Source organism: Rhinichthys klamathensis, unplaced genomic scaffold, assembly GCF_029890125.1.
Source record: "Rhinichthys klamathensis goyatoka isolate OS25496 unplaced genomic scaffold, OSU_Roscu_1.1 h1tg000281l_1, whole genome shotgun sequence".
In the NCBI taxonomy this organism is placed as follows: domain Eukaryota; kingdom Metazoa; phylum Chordata; class Actinopteri; order Cypriniformes; family Leuciscidae; genus Rhinichthys; species Rhinichthys klamathensis.
In genome coordinates, this window is record NW_026606800.1 from 5342467 (window position 1) to 5357344 (window position 14878).

A 14878-nucleotide genomic window follows, 5' to 3' on the forward strand; every position below is an offset into this window, starting at 1 on the left:
TCTGAGTCTCAGTATTCTCCAGGCTCCTGCAGAGCTCAGCCTTCTAATGAGAGGAGGAGGACAGACTGAGGAAGTGGTAATTGGATCCTCCCTGTCATGTCGCCTGGGCATGTGTGGCGATGGGGCTGTGCTTTATTTAGATCCTCCAGGCAAACAGTCTCAGTTCTCCACTTACTAGCAGCTAACACAGAGCTTGTGAGAACAAACCACTCCTGACCATCTTGAGCTCATTTGCTTGCAGAACAGAAGTTTGCTCTCTGCAACTGCATGCAGCAGCTATGCCATTACTTTATGGACTAATGAGGCTGTGCTGACATGCTAAATGACATTCAATCCGTTTGGGATTTGTCTATTTTTGATGATCAATGTTAGCAACTACCTTAAATACACTTGGATCACTCTTTACTTACGACTAGGAATAAATGCAAGCAGCAGGCCATTAATAAAAAATAAGGTATTTATTGTATATCGATGTGCTAGAAGATGTATCTCACAAGTGCTTTGTATTGGGGTAAATTCAAGCGAAACAGAAATAAAAAGGTTGTGCGTTGTTCTCCAGTGTGAGCGTGTATCACACTCGATGAGTGACCCCACAAGTTTGTGTGTCCAGCTGCCAAACTCTGTTCTGGAGAGCATCGGTATGATTGACACTCTGGGGAACCTTGAAAGAAAGACAGAAGAGAAGATCAGCCAAGGTACAGCCACGAGAGACCGGGTAGGCTAGACTGGTTACTATGTATGGATGTCAAACTTTAATACGAGGTTCATTTTTTTTTTCAGTTGAGGCTGTCCAAAACATTATACTGTCTGATTAGGTACTGTAGTATCCGAAGGTAGGAAAGCATCAAGTTGCATTTTTGAAGGCAAACTTAATGTATCTTGTGCAGTCTTAATTTAAATTCTAAATTAACTTCTAAATTAAATACATTTTAATTTCTAAACTACACATTTTATACTTTTTTTTTTTTACAACCTAAGATTGTATTTGTCCCCAAAAATAATTCAGAATAATTAGGGATATTACAAACACGTTACATATCAAGATTATGTTTTGGATGTAATGAGTAAAGTTACGTGCTACTTCTTGAATGTATAATATAACAACACCAAAACTACTTTTTAACTGTCTCCCCATAATGCAGTCAAGTAGGCTTGCCCATTGCATGAGAAAAAGTGTCTACACTGCAAGCGAGTGGCACAACGCAAAGCAACAAAACTAGGCCACCCCCATTATAATCAACAAAGCTGTCTACACTGCAAGTTGTCAGGAAGATAAACACAGCAAAAAACACCACACACAAAAAAAAAAAAAAAAAAAAAAAAAACCAGCAAGCCAGAAAAACCCTGAAATGTTGTCGTTTTGGAAGAGGAGGAGTCTCAGCCAACTGATTGTTAGAGCTCAAAGCTAGATAGATAGTAACCAATACATTATTTCCATAAAAAATAAATAAAATAACAATTACTTTCTATTGGAAGTATATTTTTGGAAGTGTACTTTTAAAAGTACTGTTGCCCCAGCATAGAATACAGAGATTAAAGGTGAGATGTGTAATTTCTTTGCCACTAAACATAATTATGACATTAAAACAATAATGTTAATTGCATTTAACCAAGAATTCTGAACACTGCACTTATTGTTTGAGAAAAAAAAAGATCTCAAAGATCTCCAATCTCATACCATTGGTTGAGCCACTGTTGTTGTCAGGCCGGGCTGCGTTTTCCAGAAGCAGTAAAGTTATAGATTTAGATTTTAATTTTTATATTTTCAGTTTTCATTTTCATTTTAGTGAATTCAATGTGCTTTTGTCATTTTTAATATTATTTTTAAATATTTATCTTTAATTTATTTTTATTTCAGTTCTAGCAGTTCTTGTACTTCAGCTTAAACTTGTTTTTTCAGTTGCGTGTTCTTGTCTTGTTTTGTTTGAGTACATGGCTTGTGATTGTGTTTGCTGGCCATGTGCTCGTGTTTTTGTCATGTTTGATATGAGCACATGGCTTGTCATGTGTGTTTCCTTGTGCCATGTGCTCTCCTGTCTATTGTCTAACCCTGCCCATCTTGTTACCTATAGGGCACATTCAAGCTCAAACCGGTGCGCAACGTTTTGCTAGTTTCCGGGTTGAACGGCATGTTTCCTGGAAACAGTGTGCAACGGGGTATGAAATAGAGAGCCTAAGTCCTGCCCCTCCGCTTCCGGCTCATGGGACCTTATTTCGGAAAAAATATGTATGGTAGTCAATGGCGAGAGACAACTTATCTTTTTATTCCGTCTGAACTGTACCCTGAATTACACATATGATGTTTGTCAATTTAAAAGATAATTATGAAAGTCAAGAAAGTCGCAGTTTGTCATAAAACAGAAGAGTGACATTTAGTTTTATGTGAAAATCGCTAAATGAACTACATCTCCCGGGAAGCGAAACAACGAGCGAGATCCGCTGCTCGTGTGTGTGCAGTCTGGTACAAAACACTCAGGCATGACGGCGTAACGTTACGATTATAACGTAAGACTATAGACGAAATGACAGACGTTAGCTTCAGTAAAGTTAGCTTCATTCATTGAGAGAAAATGTGCGCCTTTTGGGTTTGTAGTCTTTTTAATTACGTATTTTCACAGTCTTATACCTCAACAGTTTTACATCAAACTGCGACTTTCTTGACTTTAAAATGTATCTTTTAAATTGACAAACATCATATGTGTAATTCAGGGCACAGTTCAAACGAGATCAAAATATTTGTTGTCTCTCGCCATTGACTACCATGCAATATTTTTCCGAAATAAGGTCCCATGGTGGTCGACCGGAAGGGGAGGGACTTTGGCTCTCTATACTTTTTCTCTTGTTTGGTTGGTGTGTCAAAAATGTCAGCCCAATCAGCAGCAACATGTATATAAACCATGCGGTATTAAAGAGACAGCTCGCACAATGGGTCCAAGTAAAGTCGTTTACAAATGTGTCTGCTGCACCCGAAAATACGCAACAATTGAAGATATTGTAGAAGACATGTTTGTCCTAAGAGTTTTATAGTAAAAATATAGCATATCAACAGTGGTCAGCAATAATGTTAAGCCTAATACTCATAATAAAAATAATAAGGTCATATAGATCATAACACAGTCTCGGAGGTAAGAAGTGGATTATCCTTCACCTGAAATGCGAGGCAAATGTTGATTCACAATGATTAGGAACCACAGTTTCCACAAATCCATTAACTCGATTGGGATGTTCTCTTTTATTCTGGACGGCAAAGGCAGTGACTGTAACATTGAGTGTATTTTGCTGTATTAAACACGTATTTATACCGATTTCATCAGGCTCCGAAAATTCTTCAAAAAGAACACAAAGAATGACCTTCTCAGCTTCCATAGTTGCAAATCTTGCGTCATCAGAACAGGGTGTTCAACGCACCACCGTTTACGTTAAAAAAACGTTTTTCAACTTTTTGTCGGGGCTGAGCGTAGCCCTGATTATTGGTTCAGTTGCACCACCAATCCTCCCTCGTTACCTGCCTTGTTTGCTCCATATTTAGGGTACGTTTACACGACAACGATATGCTTAAAACAGAGAAGTTTTCCGCGTCCAGAAGACACCATTGTCAAAACCAGGTCAAAACGATCCCCATTCACACGGATCTGCGAAAACGACTAAAACCCCTGTATTCTGCTGCCAGGCCACTAGATGGCGATGAAACACTATAGACATCATCTTCAGAGATTTGCATTTTTGTTGTTTACGTGGAGACCGTTTTCAAAAACTTGCACTTTGAAACCCATTTTCAAAAGTTTGCGTTTTCAGGCACCCAAAACGGCGTTGTCGGCCAAAACGCATAAAAAGTTTTTCGTTTTTATTTGAAAAAGGTGTTGTGTAAACAGGCCCTTATTCTCCTTGTGTTTATTGTCCTGTGCGAGATCGTCATGATATGTTACCCGTTGAACGTTCCCTCATGCGTTGTTTCCCTGCGTCGAGTCGGTCCTGTTTTCCTCCTTGGGATTATCCTGGGAAAACCCAGACGAACTTCCGGCAAATTCACGACTGAAAAGGGTCTGGTTTTTAACCAGGCTACCTTGTAGGGTTGCCACCTGTCCCGGTTTTACCGGGATTGTCCTTCTTTTTAATAACCTGTCCCGGGAAATTTATGCACTCTCCCGGGACACTGAATGTCCCGGTTTTCGAAAGGCTACGTGAATATGTATGTTCAAACTGTGTAGCGCGCGCAACGGCAGAGAGGGAGAGAGCGAGAGACCTTGAGTGTGTGTGCTAGTGTGCGTTTGTTAGTCTGCCTCAAGAAGCGCATGTAATCGGAGTGTGGAGCGAGCTTGCTGCACGAGGCGCGGGCGCGAGCACTTCCGTTTTTCTATCAACAGTGGAAACAACTTAAAATAGGCCTACTCTATCATCAGACCCGTCGCCAGACCTCAGTCTTAAGGGGGGCATGTGAAATGCATGGGGGGGCACAATTATTATTAGCCAACGTATATTTATAATAATCGTATACTCTATTCGCGCAGCACGTAATCGTCACGTTAAACATAACCAACAGCTTTATGACCAGGTAGCCTGTAGCCTACACCACATTACATAGAAGCAATGTTATGAATAACCATAACATACTTGACTATACAACATATTAGATGTAACACCAGTCCAGAAGCTTCTCTAAAACATTGCATTTTGAAGCAGTCAACAGAGGGATATGCATTGCCAATGAGACACACACACACACACACACACACACACACACTGATGTTACATCTGACACTGAAGCTTCAAAGCGCGTATCGAGTACGCAGCGCAATTTCTCATGAAGCTCTGTGCCGGAGCGCGTATTGTTTTCGGAGAAACACGTGATCAACGAAAAACGAAGCCTCACTTTCTTTCCAGTCACGTTAATGCTTCACTTTGTGTGTTGGACTGTTTGAACCCAGACCACTACTCTACAGGTTTTTGGAAGTTTAAGCGCATTTACTAACTCTTTTTTTAATTATTTGCCCTTCCCTAACACACGCACGGTCGCACGCACACACACGCACAGAGACTTTGAACCTACCGGTACTTTGAGTGGAGGCAGCGCTGTCCTCTCTCCAGACGAACTGAAGCGAGTAGTAAGCCGGCGAAAACTCATCTGACTATAGCTTTAAAATGCGCGGTAACTGTTGAGCGGCTACACTGACGTGATATGTCACGTACGTATCCTAACTTTCTTTTTAGTGAGGCCGTGATAGGCTGTTGCAGTGTAGATTCCCATCAATCAAACACAATCACACCATTGTTTCTTTATATATTTTTAATGTTTTAATGATAAAGAATGCAACTATTATAATATAAAATTAAAGTAATTTTTTTAAGAAAAAAAAAAAGTGCCTGGGGTGGGGGGGCACAAGCATTTTTGCGGGCGGGCCCGGCCCCCTATGGCCCGCCCATAGCGACGGGTGTGTCTATCATTTCTGGTCATAGAAAATAAACATCATTCGCAACAATACATCATTCGCAACTACTTTTATTTGTGTAAACTCACAATAACAAGAAAACGTTGTGCTTTTGTAAAATAAAATAAAACAATCAGTCGCGCTCTTTGATGGTCTCCGTGAACTGGATCGCGTCTCAAAAATAAGCAAGCCCATGTAGGCTAAAGCTTGAAATGTCCACTTTTAAACTAACAAATTCGAATCGAAAGAAAATACAGTCTGATTATGTAATCCATATGAATTTCTTATCTAAAGGCGCATCCGCTTTACAGCGGAGATGGAGATATGTTGCAGCCGATTTAGAAAATACTAGTTTATTAATAAACAATTAAAATGCCTCGTTAATTTTTCAGAAACATTTATAATAGCCTATAAATCATCTATAGCCTTTGTGTTTGGCCTTAGAAAACCATTTTGTCCATATAATTTGTGAATATTTTAAATGTTTAATAAAGGGGCAAAAAGTCATAGCAAAAATCAGAAAATACGCGAATATAGGCTATATTTTTGCGAGGCATTCGGTGTATAGGCCTACAGTTCAAATTCAAATTTTGGGTTGGGCGGGTAATCGATATGTCCCGGTTTTTTATCAGACATGGGTGGCAACCCTACTACCTTGGGATAGTTTTTGTTTTATTTTTTTATAACAAATAAATGCCCATTTTTGCATTATTGAGTCTTTGATTCATCCCTTACCACAACCCTGACAGATCATATAGAACAATAGTACCAATAATTTCTAAAGTCCACTTAGGTTAACAATGCTTTTGGGAAACACAGTCCTGGTAGGGATAGTCAAACAAACAAGCAACGTTTTGATATTTACAGTGTCTTTAGGGGAATCAGCCAACAAGCACCTAACTTATAGTTGAATTTGCATATTAAGCTGGGATAGAAGAAAATATTTTGCCATTAGAAAATGATTATCTCTAAAGCTGACTCAAATTTGTTTGGCTTAAGAGTTAACATTTAAACATTAACATTGTCAGACAAGCCCTTAATGTAGAGTATAGCATTAATATAGCGACAGTAATGAGGTAATTTCATTAAGTCAGGATGTTCTACAATCCCACCATACCTGGGGTGTGTCGAAGAGACAAAGGGAGTGGACATAGCAGAACAGCAGGACACAGATGTAGCCCCTCCTGGAGGTACACACTCGCTCTCTCTGCCTCTCTATCCATCTTTGACTCCAGCTGAGCTCTGAAAGGTGAGGAGAGGCCAAGAAGGAAGGATCACGAGAAAGGCATCTCCCATCTCTGAGTGTGCGCTGACAGTTCGCATGGGCTGATCACCAGCATTTTACTGCTCTCTATGCCATCCAGAGCCATCTCGCTGTCCACGCAGAAACGAGATGCCAGGTGCTCCAGGTGAGTGCCAGATTTCTGCCAACGCTGCAGTAACAGGAGACATAAACACATGGATAAGTACACATTTTCTGCAGACAGTATAAAATATCATGCATATAATGTTTAGTGTACATTCATACTTCACACATATCTATTTATATGTACGCCTCCCTGCACAACAAACAAAATGTTTTCTGATGCTACAGTATGCTGCATGTCCCTGACACTGACATGACAAATGTGACGTGTGGAAACGCTGACATCGGCCTGAGAGTAAAGCCTCTCCTGAGGGGCTGTCTAACACAGGGACTGATACTCATAGAGCTGATGTCAGTAGGTTCCTCTGGGAGATTTCTAAGTGCGGCCTGATTTATGGTCTGTCACAGATGTCTCCCGTGCTCTCGTCTGAAATGACTGCAGTGGAGGTACCTGCTTGCCGTCGCTGATGTTGCACGGCACGAGCAGGATCTGGGAGGCAGGGAAAGTGGTGGAGACGGACAGACACTGCTGCTGCTGACGGATTTGCTGTCCGTGGGTATAGATCCACTCCTGTGCAGGAAAGAACACAGGCTTTTCTGATGCTGTAGCAACATATAATGAAATGAAAAAGCAATTGCAATTTTCTTTCCAGAGAATTACACAGATTTCAATAGATTGCATGCCATTACTGACTAGAACAGAAAACAGACTGACTAACAGAAAAGATCTTCCAGGTGTTTTAAATGTTATGTGACAGATTGGACTGGAAGCTCAATAAACCTTATTGTTTTTAAATCAAGTATCCTAATTTTTTATGAATCTAAAAAATTTAAATGAGTGTAATTTTTACTATTCTTAACAGTAATGCCATGGGTTTACTTCACAATCCATCTTTAATAGGTTTGCATTTACATTCATGCATTTAGCAGACACTCTTATCCAAAGCGATTTAACAATAGAGGAAAATAAGCAATTTGTCACATAGAGCCAACAATATTCATAGTATACAATGCCAGGTTTATTAGAAACCTAGATTAGGAAACAAGCTAGAGCATTCCCAGACTTGTTCATTTAAAGATGTCTGTTCTAATCTGTCACCTCCACTTAAATGGTAAACAGAGAGAGAGATCTTGGAAGAAAACAGATACTTTTTGCTTTCCTCTGAGAAGGTGGTCTCATTTGCTGTTCTGAGACATGTAGAGAAAATGATGCACAAGGGCAGTGTGAAAATGTGCTTTTGTGAGCCATGCTGATGAACCGCTTCCCATCTGGTGAGTCTTACAGACGCTTAACAAGGTCACACGCAGCAGGCAGCAGGGAAACATGCTCTTGTGGTGTTATGAACACACTTAAGTGCTCTGAAATCACTTTTGGTGCCTAAACACCCCATCTAATGTCTCTCATCGTCTCTGGGCTTTATAATTTAGAGAATAAACTTTTGAAAAATGTATTTTTTTACAATGCGAAAGAGACTGGGAAGAATGATAGTCTAAGGCTTTATGGCTATTAGTTCATGGCTTTGGTTTAACCAAATTATAAATTTAATAAAATATAAAATGATAAATTATTAAACATTGATTACTATTAAAAAAATGTATTGTTCATTTTAAAATACCCCATATATAGTTTATGATTAATGAATATGGAATTGTATTGCACTTTAATACTATTTCCTTAAATTCAAAATTCAGTTCTGTATCCTGTTTGCAGCCTCAATTAAAATTCAGGAGCTGAATAGACTTTAATAGCCATTCATGGATTCAATTCTGAATGACGCACAACGCTGTTTTTTTCCAGGCTCATGTGCAGGTGAGGGAGCCATGAAGGATGACAGTAGGGCAGATTAGCTGCTCAGAGACCAGAGGGCACCTCTTTGTTTAATATAATTACACAGCAGTGCATAAATGTGACCTGAATTAAATCCCATTACCCCGCTGTAAAAGCTGCCCTTTCAACATGCCCCTGGTTGCATAGCAGTTAATGTAATCTAGCATCTCAGAGTAGCAGCCTAACTGTGTGAGATGTCACCGATTCCTGGCGTGAGAGTAAAAATACACACTACCTTTGCTCCTTTTCTGATCTTAATAGAATAGAATTCCTCCAGCAATGGCAGTACCAACATTGATTGATAAGGAAAAATAAATCTGCTCATTAATGCTTCAAGCATGCTTTTTTTTTATATTATGCCAGAATCTTGTACCTGGTTGGCTGCTGGTACGTCTTTGGTGATGGTGCAGGGTGCGAGTGTGAGCACTGGGACATCCTGTCCCTCAACTATTCGAGACTCTAGACAGTTCTGTCTCTGCCGAATTACACCAGACTTGGCATCAGAATCATCAGGAACTCTGGATTTGGAGATAGAAACACAATAGTGTAATGATAATAATCTGCATGTGGTTCATCCATGTATATTGTATAACTTTATTTTTTGATCTTGTTATGTTTAATTAAAATATTATAACTCAATCTTTCAGTGAAAACAACAGACTTCTCTCGGGTGATGTATCCTGGACTTTTGTCAACTTTTATATGACAAATTAATAAATATACAATCGTCTTTTAAGAAAAAAACAACAACCTAAAACAAAGTAAAATCTGCCATAGTGGGTGAAAAATCTTTCCCTCGAGATAGATGAGAGCAGATGGTCAGCAGCTAGTCTTCAACAAACCAGCTTTAGACACAGAGAGGCCATGCACTGCCATGCTAAATAATAACATGGCACTTTACAATCATCCATCACCACCCGCAGACACTCAAATACACACATCACACTGACTCACTTGAGCTCTGGGTAGACATTGTCCAGATACCACTTGAAGGATTTGCACTTGAGACTCTTGCGGAGCTCCTGCCTGCCGTGAATGCTGATAAGAGAGGAAGAGAATGAACTGAATAAGAGATGAATCTTTTCCCTAATGCCTCCCCATTATAGATACACACATAAACACACACATGCTATCAGTCACTCACTCTCCATAGGACTTCCCCCGAGCAGCCGGTCGAGCTGAGTAGTAGAACAGTTTGAACTCATCCATCCAAACCTCAGCAGTCCTTCTGGTGTTCCTGAAACAAAGAGCATTGAATGTGAACACCAAAGTGTGCTAAACACTTTCCTCTAAAATACGCACTTCAACCTCAAGAAGATCATTAGGATGACTTCCCAAGTCATTTACCCGTACATTTACTAAAAATATTGTCTGTACAGCCAGGTATTGAACAGACAGATTCTGAAGAAAATCTGAGTGGAAAACTCACAGTCACATGCTAGGGTATTGTGGGTGTTTGTCAGGTAATTGCTATGCAGTTGCTATTCAGACTTTTTTGTTTTGCGCATTGCTATGCAGCTGCAAGGGTGTTCTGGGTGGTTCATACTGGCAAAAGTCAAAAGATTGTACCTCTCTCAATATTCTGATCCCTAGATATCACTCATGTCTCTCCCCGTATGTGAGATTTGTTTTAAGTCCAATTGCTTAAAAATGTCTTTGGCACCAGCAGAGCAGGATGAATTCCACGGTTAAGTGTAATATTAAGGGATTTACTGAGATGAACTTTAAGAAAGCACCTACTGTAATACAGTTACTATGAAATTAATATCAAGATACTTTAAATTGTATTTACTTTTATGTAGTTGATCGTTTTATTTAATCAATTTATTTATTTACTTTATAATACTTTATTTATTTATTTAAAGTATGGCATGATTGATGCCAACAGCTGTATAAATGATATTCAGAGGGAGTAGAGGTGTTATATAAATATCAATGATTTGTTTCTGTATGAAAACTGACAATATTTTGCACGTCTCAGCTCGTCAAGACATTTTATTGCAGGCTATGAACTAAATCTACACATAAACAAACCATAGCTGATTGTTACATATCTAACAAATAACTTTGCTAACAGATGTAAAAGGACATGGTTTTAAAGAGTATCTAGGAAAGCCAGCTAATGCCTTCAGCAATTATTCATTAGAGCCTCTGAACTATATGAGGAAACAGATTTTGTTGACTGAGCACACTGCATAGCGATTCAGATTCAGAAAGAATGTTGTGCTATGCTCTTAATATTTCATTCGGTTTCATGCTGAGGTTTTTCCCCGGAGGCAAAACGTGATAAAAGAAAACAAATTTTACACAGCAGATTTTCTCCCAGGCAGAAGTTGGAGTATTATCTCTATCTTTGCCAAGAAAAATCCAACAAATAACATAGGAAAACATTCAACAGAGATAAAAATAAAAATGATTAACATATTCAAATTTACAGGTTAAAACCCCCCAAGGACAAAACAAAATCTTCTAATGTTAATAAAAATGTTACATCCTTTATCAGCCGGATTATTTTATTAAAAACTCAGATGGATAGGAATTAATATTATAAGTTGCGCACTGCTCAGGACTCTTACTTAATGTATGTGTTGGCGTTGCCCTCTGGGAAGATGTAGGGATGTTTCTTGCGGAATACGTGGCCGACCCTGCTACAGGGAATTATTTCCAAGCTTCCTCCACACATCCATACTCTGAAAGAAATCTCTACAAACATAATACAATAAACATCAATCACAGTGTGTTTTATTTAAAAAGAAACATTATGCATTAGAACATAATGCTCACCATTATGCTCACCAAGATTGTATTTATTTAACCAAAAATACAATAAAACAGTAAAAGAAATTTTAAACATTTCTTTACTGCCACTTTTGATCAATTTAATGCATCTTTGCTGAATAAAATTATGAATTTCTTTTAAAAAAACAGTAGTGTACATTCATAGGTGACTCTGCTGACACTGTATATTGCATAAATGTACAGTATAAAATGTATGTGCATATTATGTCATGTAGAGAAAAATAACATGCTGACATGTGTATATGTGATTTACAGTAGCCCTCCAGGAAACTCCCTTGTCTTACTCTCATTGCAAGAATTAGATCATACGGCTGAAATCTCTTGTCTAAATATACCACTGCCCAACGCTCATTTGCAATTATGAGCATAGTAGCATACTTGAGTCTGAAAAAAACAGCGCTGCAACAGCTCCAGTATAATTCTTTCATACATGCATGGTTAATGATAAGTTAACTCAGCTCAGAGAACCGTCCAATTCCCCACAGTACATTGCTCTTAAGGATTTTACAAAGTCAAGAAAAGAAAACCCTTAGCAGTTAAATAAAAGCAACAAAATACTGTAGATACGGTTTAAGAAAATTGATTCCAGAGATCAAGAGAAGCTATTTCTACGTTCAAATGTCATTGTGAGCCATTTCCTCTATGTGATAAGACAACAACACTAAGTTTCCTCCGTCAGTGCTCGATCACGTAAGAAAAGTGATTGACGGTTTATGTGCCATCAGACAGGTGCTCTCATGCATAGTAATAACTCACCAAAGTTCTCCCCTCCCCAGATGTCCATGGCTGTGTCATATTTTCCCAAGCGATTAAACCAGGATCTGTCAATCACAAAAAGTCCACCTGCGATGATGGGTGTTCTGAGGGTTGAAAGAGTGAAGAAAGAGTGAAACATTAAGTCTCTCTTGACATTAAACACTTCAATCCAGGTGACTGCTTAAAATACTGCTGTCACTCAGGATTGATGTCAGAAAGCATTTCTTTTTGAATGTGGTTTGGGTGAAAAGTCTTGAAACGAGAAAAGAGGATAAAAGGTCACTGAAGTGGGGGTGTGTGGCCCATTTCTCATTCTCCTGATGAAGCTCAGCTTGCCCTTCAAAATCACTGTACCCAGAGAGCTGCTTCAAGTGCTAAGAAAGGACACTAGAGGAAGTGGCTCCGGTATTATCGGAAGCATTTGAATTGCATCAGCCATAATCTCTCATTGTGAAGTGATAGGACACATCGTTTCCTCTGCCTCTCCTCGGGGCCACTCACGTACTTTCATTTCACATTCATTTACTTTTCACAAAGCTATTCTCATCTTATTTTAGTAGGCAGAAACAAAGCCCAAAAGCTTCAACAATCGGGCTCAGTGTATGAGTGTAAAGTAGAAAAACCTGTCAAGGGTTGTAAAGATGAGAGAGTGTGAATGAATTTTAAATAATGCAATAAAATTAATTTCTTGGATAAAGGTATGCAAATAAATGAAAAGCATACATCACTGCCAGACTTGAAAAGATGTAATAATCCTAAATCGGATCACTTGGAAAAATAACAATGCACATCTCCTTAACAAGTGGCATGATCAGAGGTGTCCATAGCTCAAACATGTGGGACCATTTATGAGTTTAAACAGACATTGATCCCAAGTATGTCTTAGCAAATACCTCTAATAATAACTGTTATGGGAAGGTCATAGAAGAACATAACATTTAAATCTACTTTAAGTGTCACCAAACCCACTCTGGATGCTAATGCACACCCCTGGTGTGTTTGGATTAATTTCCTGTAGTGTACATACATAAATAAATATAGCCCCAGTGATAAATATAGCCCCAGTGAGCATAAGACGATTCTCTCAAAACATTTTTTCAAAAATCGTAGGCTACCGACCACAAACTTTTAAATGACAGTGTATGTAACACATACACAAACTCTTGCTAGCCAAGAAAACAACTGGCTGTCAGTCAGGGTCATAGTTGTGCGGTCCCTCTCACATATCATCCTGATATACACACCACTACCTCCCATCAGTGTCCACACGCACACACACACACACACACACACACACACACACACACACACACACACACACACACACACACACACACACACACACACACACAGCTCTCAGTCACTCAGTTATCATCGATCTCTTCTGCATCTGTTGGCGGATGGGCTGTGAGAGACCCAGGCTGGTGCACAACACACGCAGGAGCAGACGGGATCTGAGCCTCTCTCAGCCTGACTGCCTGCTTATCTGAGCTATTAACAGCCTTCATTACAACAGCCTTTGAGAGAGCTAGGAACAATGTGGATTACACCACAACAAGAGGAGAGAGAGAGAGAGAGAGAGAGAGAGAGAGAGAGAGAGAGAGAGAGAGAGAGAGAGAGAGAGAGAGAGAGAGAGAGAGAGAGAGAGAGAGACGATTGAGGAGAAGAAAAAACAATTAGGATTTAAAGGTTGATATTGCTTTGTTTAAACAATCAAAAATGATGAATTACATCATTTTATAGCAACTCAATATTTAAATTATTATATAATTCCTCAGTTCTTAATGATCAACCAGACTGATCTTCTCAGTGGAAATCAATGCTTCAAAGGCCCTTTTCTCCCTTCAAAGACATGAAATTAAAATACTACATACGTTCCTAATAATTGCCCCTGCTCTAACAAGGGATGATTTTCAGCATGTTATTCTGAAGAATTTTTGATTGTTATTCTGACTGAATTTATTTAAAATGCAGTACATTTTTCCACATCTGAAATAACTTGTTTTTTTTGCTACCAAGGCCACACAAGGGAGGAAAATAATATTAACCAACTTATTTTTATATTTTCTGAAGAAAATGCAAATGATGCTTTCCCATGTAAAACTCGCCCCCACAATGTAAGTGTAAAAGAGGCTCCATTCTTCTCGTGTATTTGAGACCATGCCAATTCTCACCAATCACAAAAAGCTAATTGTCAATTATAATCAAAATGAAACTAATCAGTATATCAAACTGAGATTGAAATCATTCACTTCATAAAATTTTGATTTATACAAAATAATTCTAATCAAACATACAGTAAATCTCAAAATAGATGAGACCCAATAGATTTTTTTTTGTCAGGGCATTGTTATGCAGTTTCTAAGGTGTTGTGAGTGATTTAAGCATGTTGCTTTGCAGTTGCTAGAGTGTTGTGAGTGGTTTCTAGGGCGCTTACAGGTAATTGTTTGTTGGCCCAAGTGAAAAGAATCTCTATGACATTCTGGACCCTAGATGTGAGATATGGGTCCCGCCCTTCTTTTAACGTTTTTAGATTAAAGTTAAATTTTTGATTAAAGTTAAATTTTTGATTAAAGTTAAATTAATTTAATATAAAATGATAATGTATTAATTGAAATACTTTTTATTCATCTTGTGGCCCTCTTGGAAGCTTGCTGAAGAAACCCTAGTGTCCCCTGGCCTCCTGGTTGAGAACCATTGTGC

At 38.8% G+C, this 14878-nt stretch overlaps 1 protein-coding gene across 2 annotated transcripts in view; it reads right to left on the minus strand.

The window, feature by feature from the left end:
- Positions 1-443: 443 nt before the first annotated feature.
- The window catches only part of galnt14 (UDP-N-acetyl-alpha-D-galactosamine:polypeptide N-acetylgalactosaminyltransferase 14 (GalNAc-T14)), a 42920-nt gene continuing 28485 nt past the window's right edge, over positions 444-14878 (minus strand). For both annotated transcript variants that reach the window (XM_056269144.1, XM_056269145.1), the window contains exons 9-16: positions 12176-12279; positions 11197-11323; positions 9765-9857; positions 9575-9658; positions 8994-9138; positions 7244-7363; positions 6544-6859; positions 444-661 (exon numbers count right to left, since the gene is read on the minus strand). In XM_056269144.1, coding sequence (XP_056125119.1) covers positions 6701-6859; positions 7244-7363; positions 8994-9138; positions 9575-9658; positions 9765-9857; positions 11197-11323; positions 12176-12279 — 832 coding nt within the window. In that variant the 3' untranslated portion in view covers positions 444-661; positions 6544-6700. The remainder of the gene's footprint in view (positions 662-6543; positions 6860-7243; positions 7364-8993; positions 9139-9574; positions 9659-9764; positions 9858-11196; positions 11324-12175; positions 12280-14878) is intronic.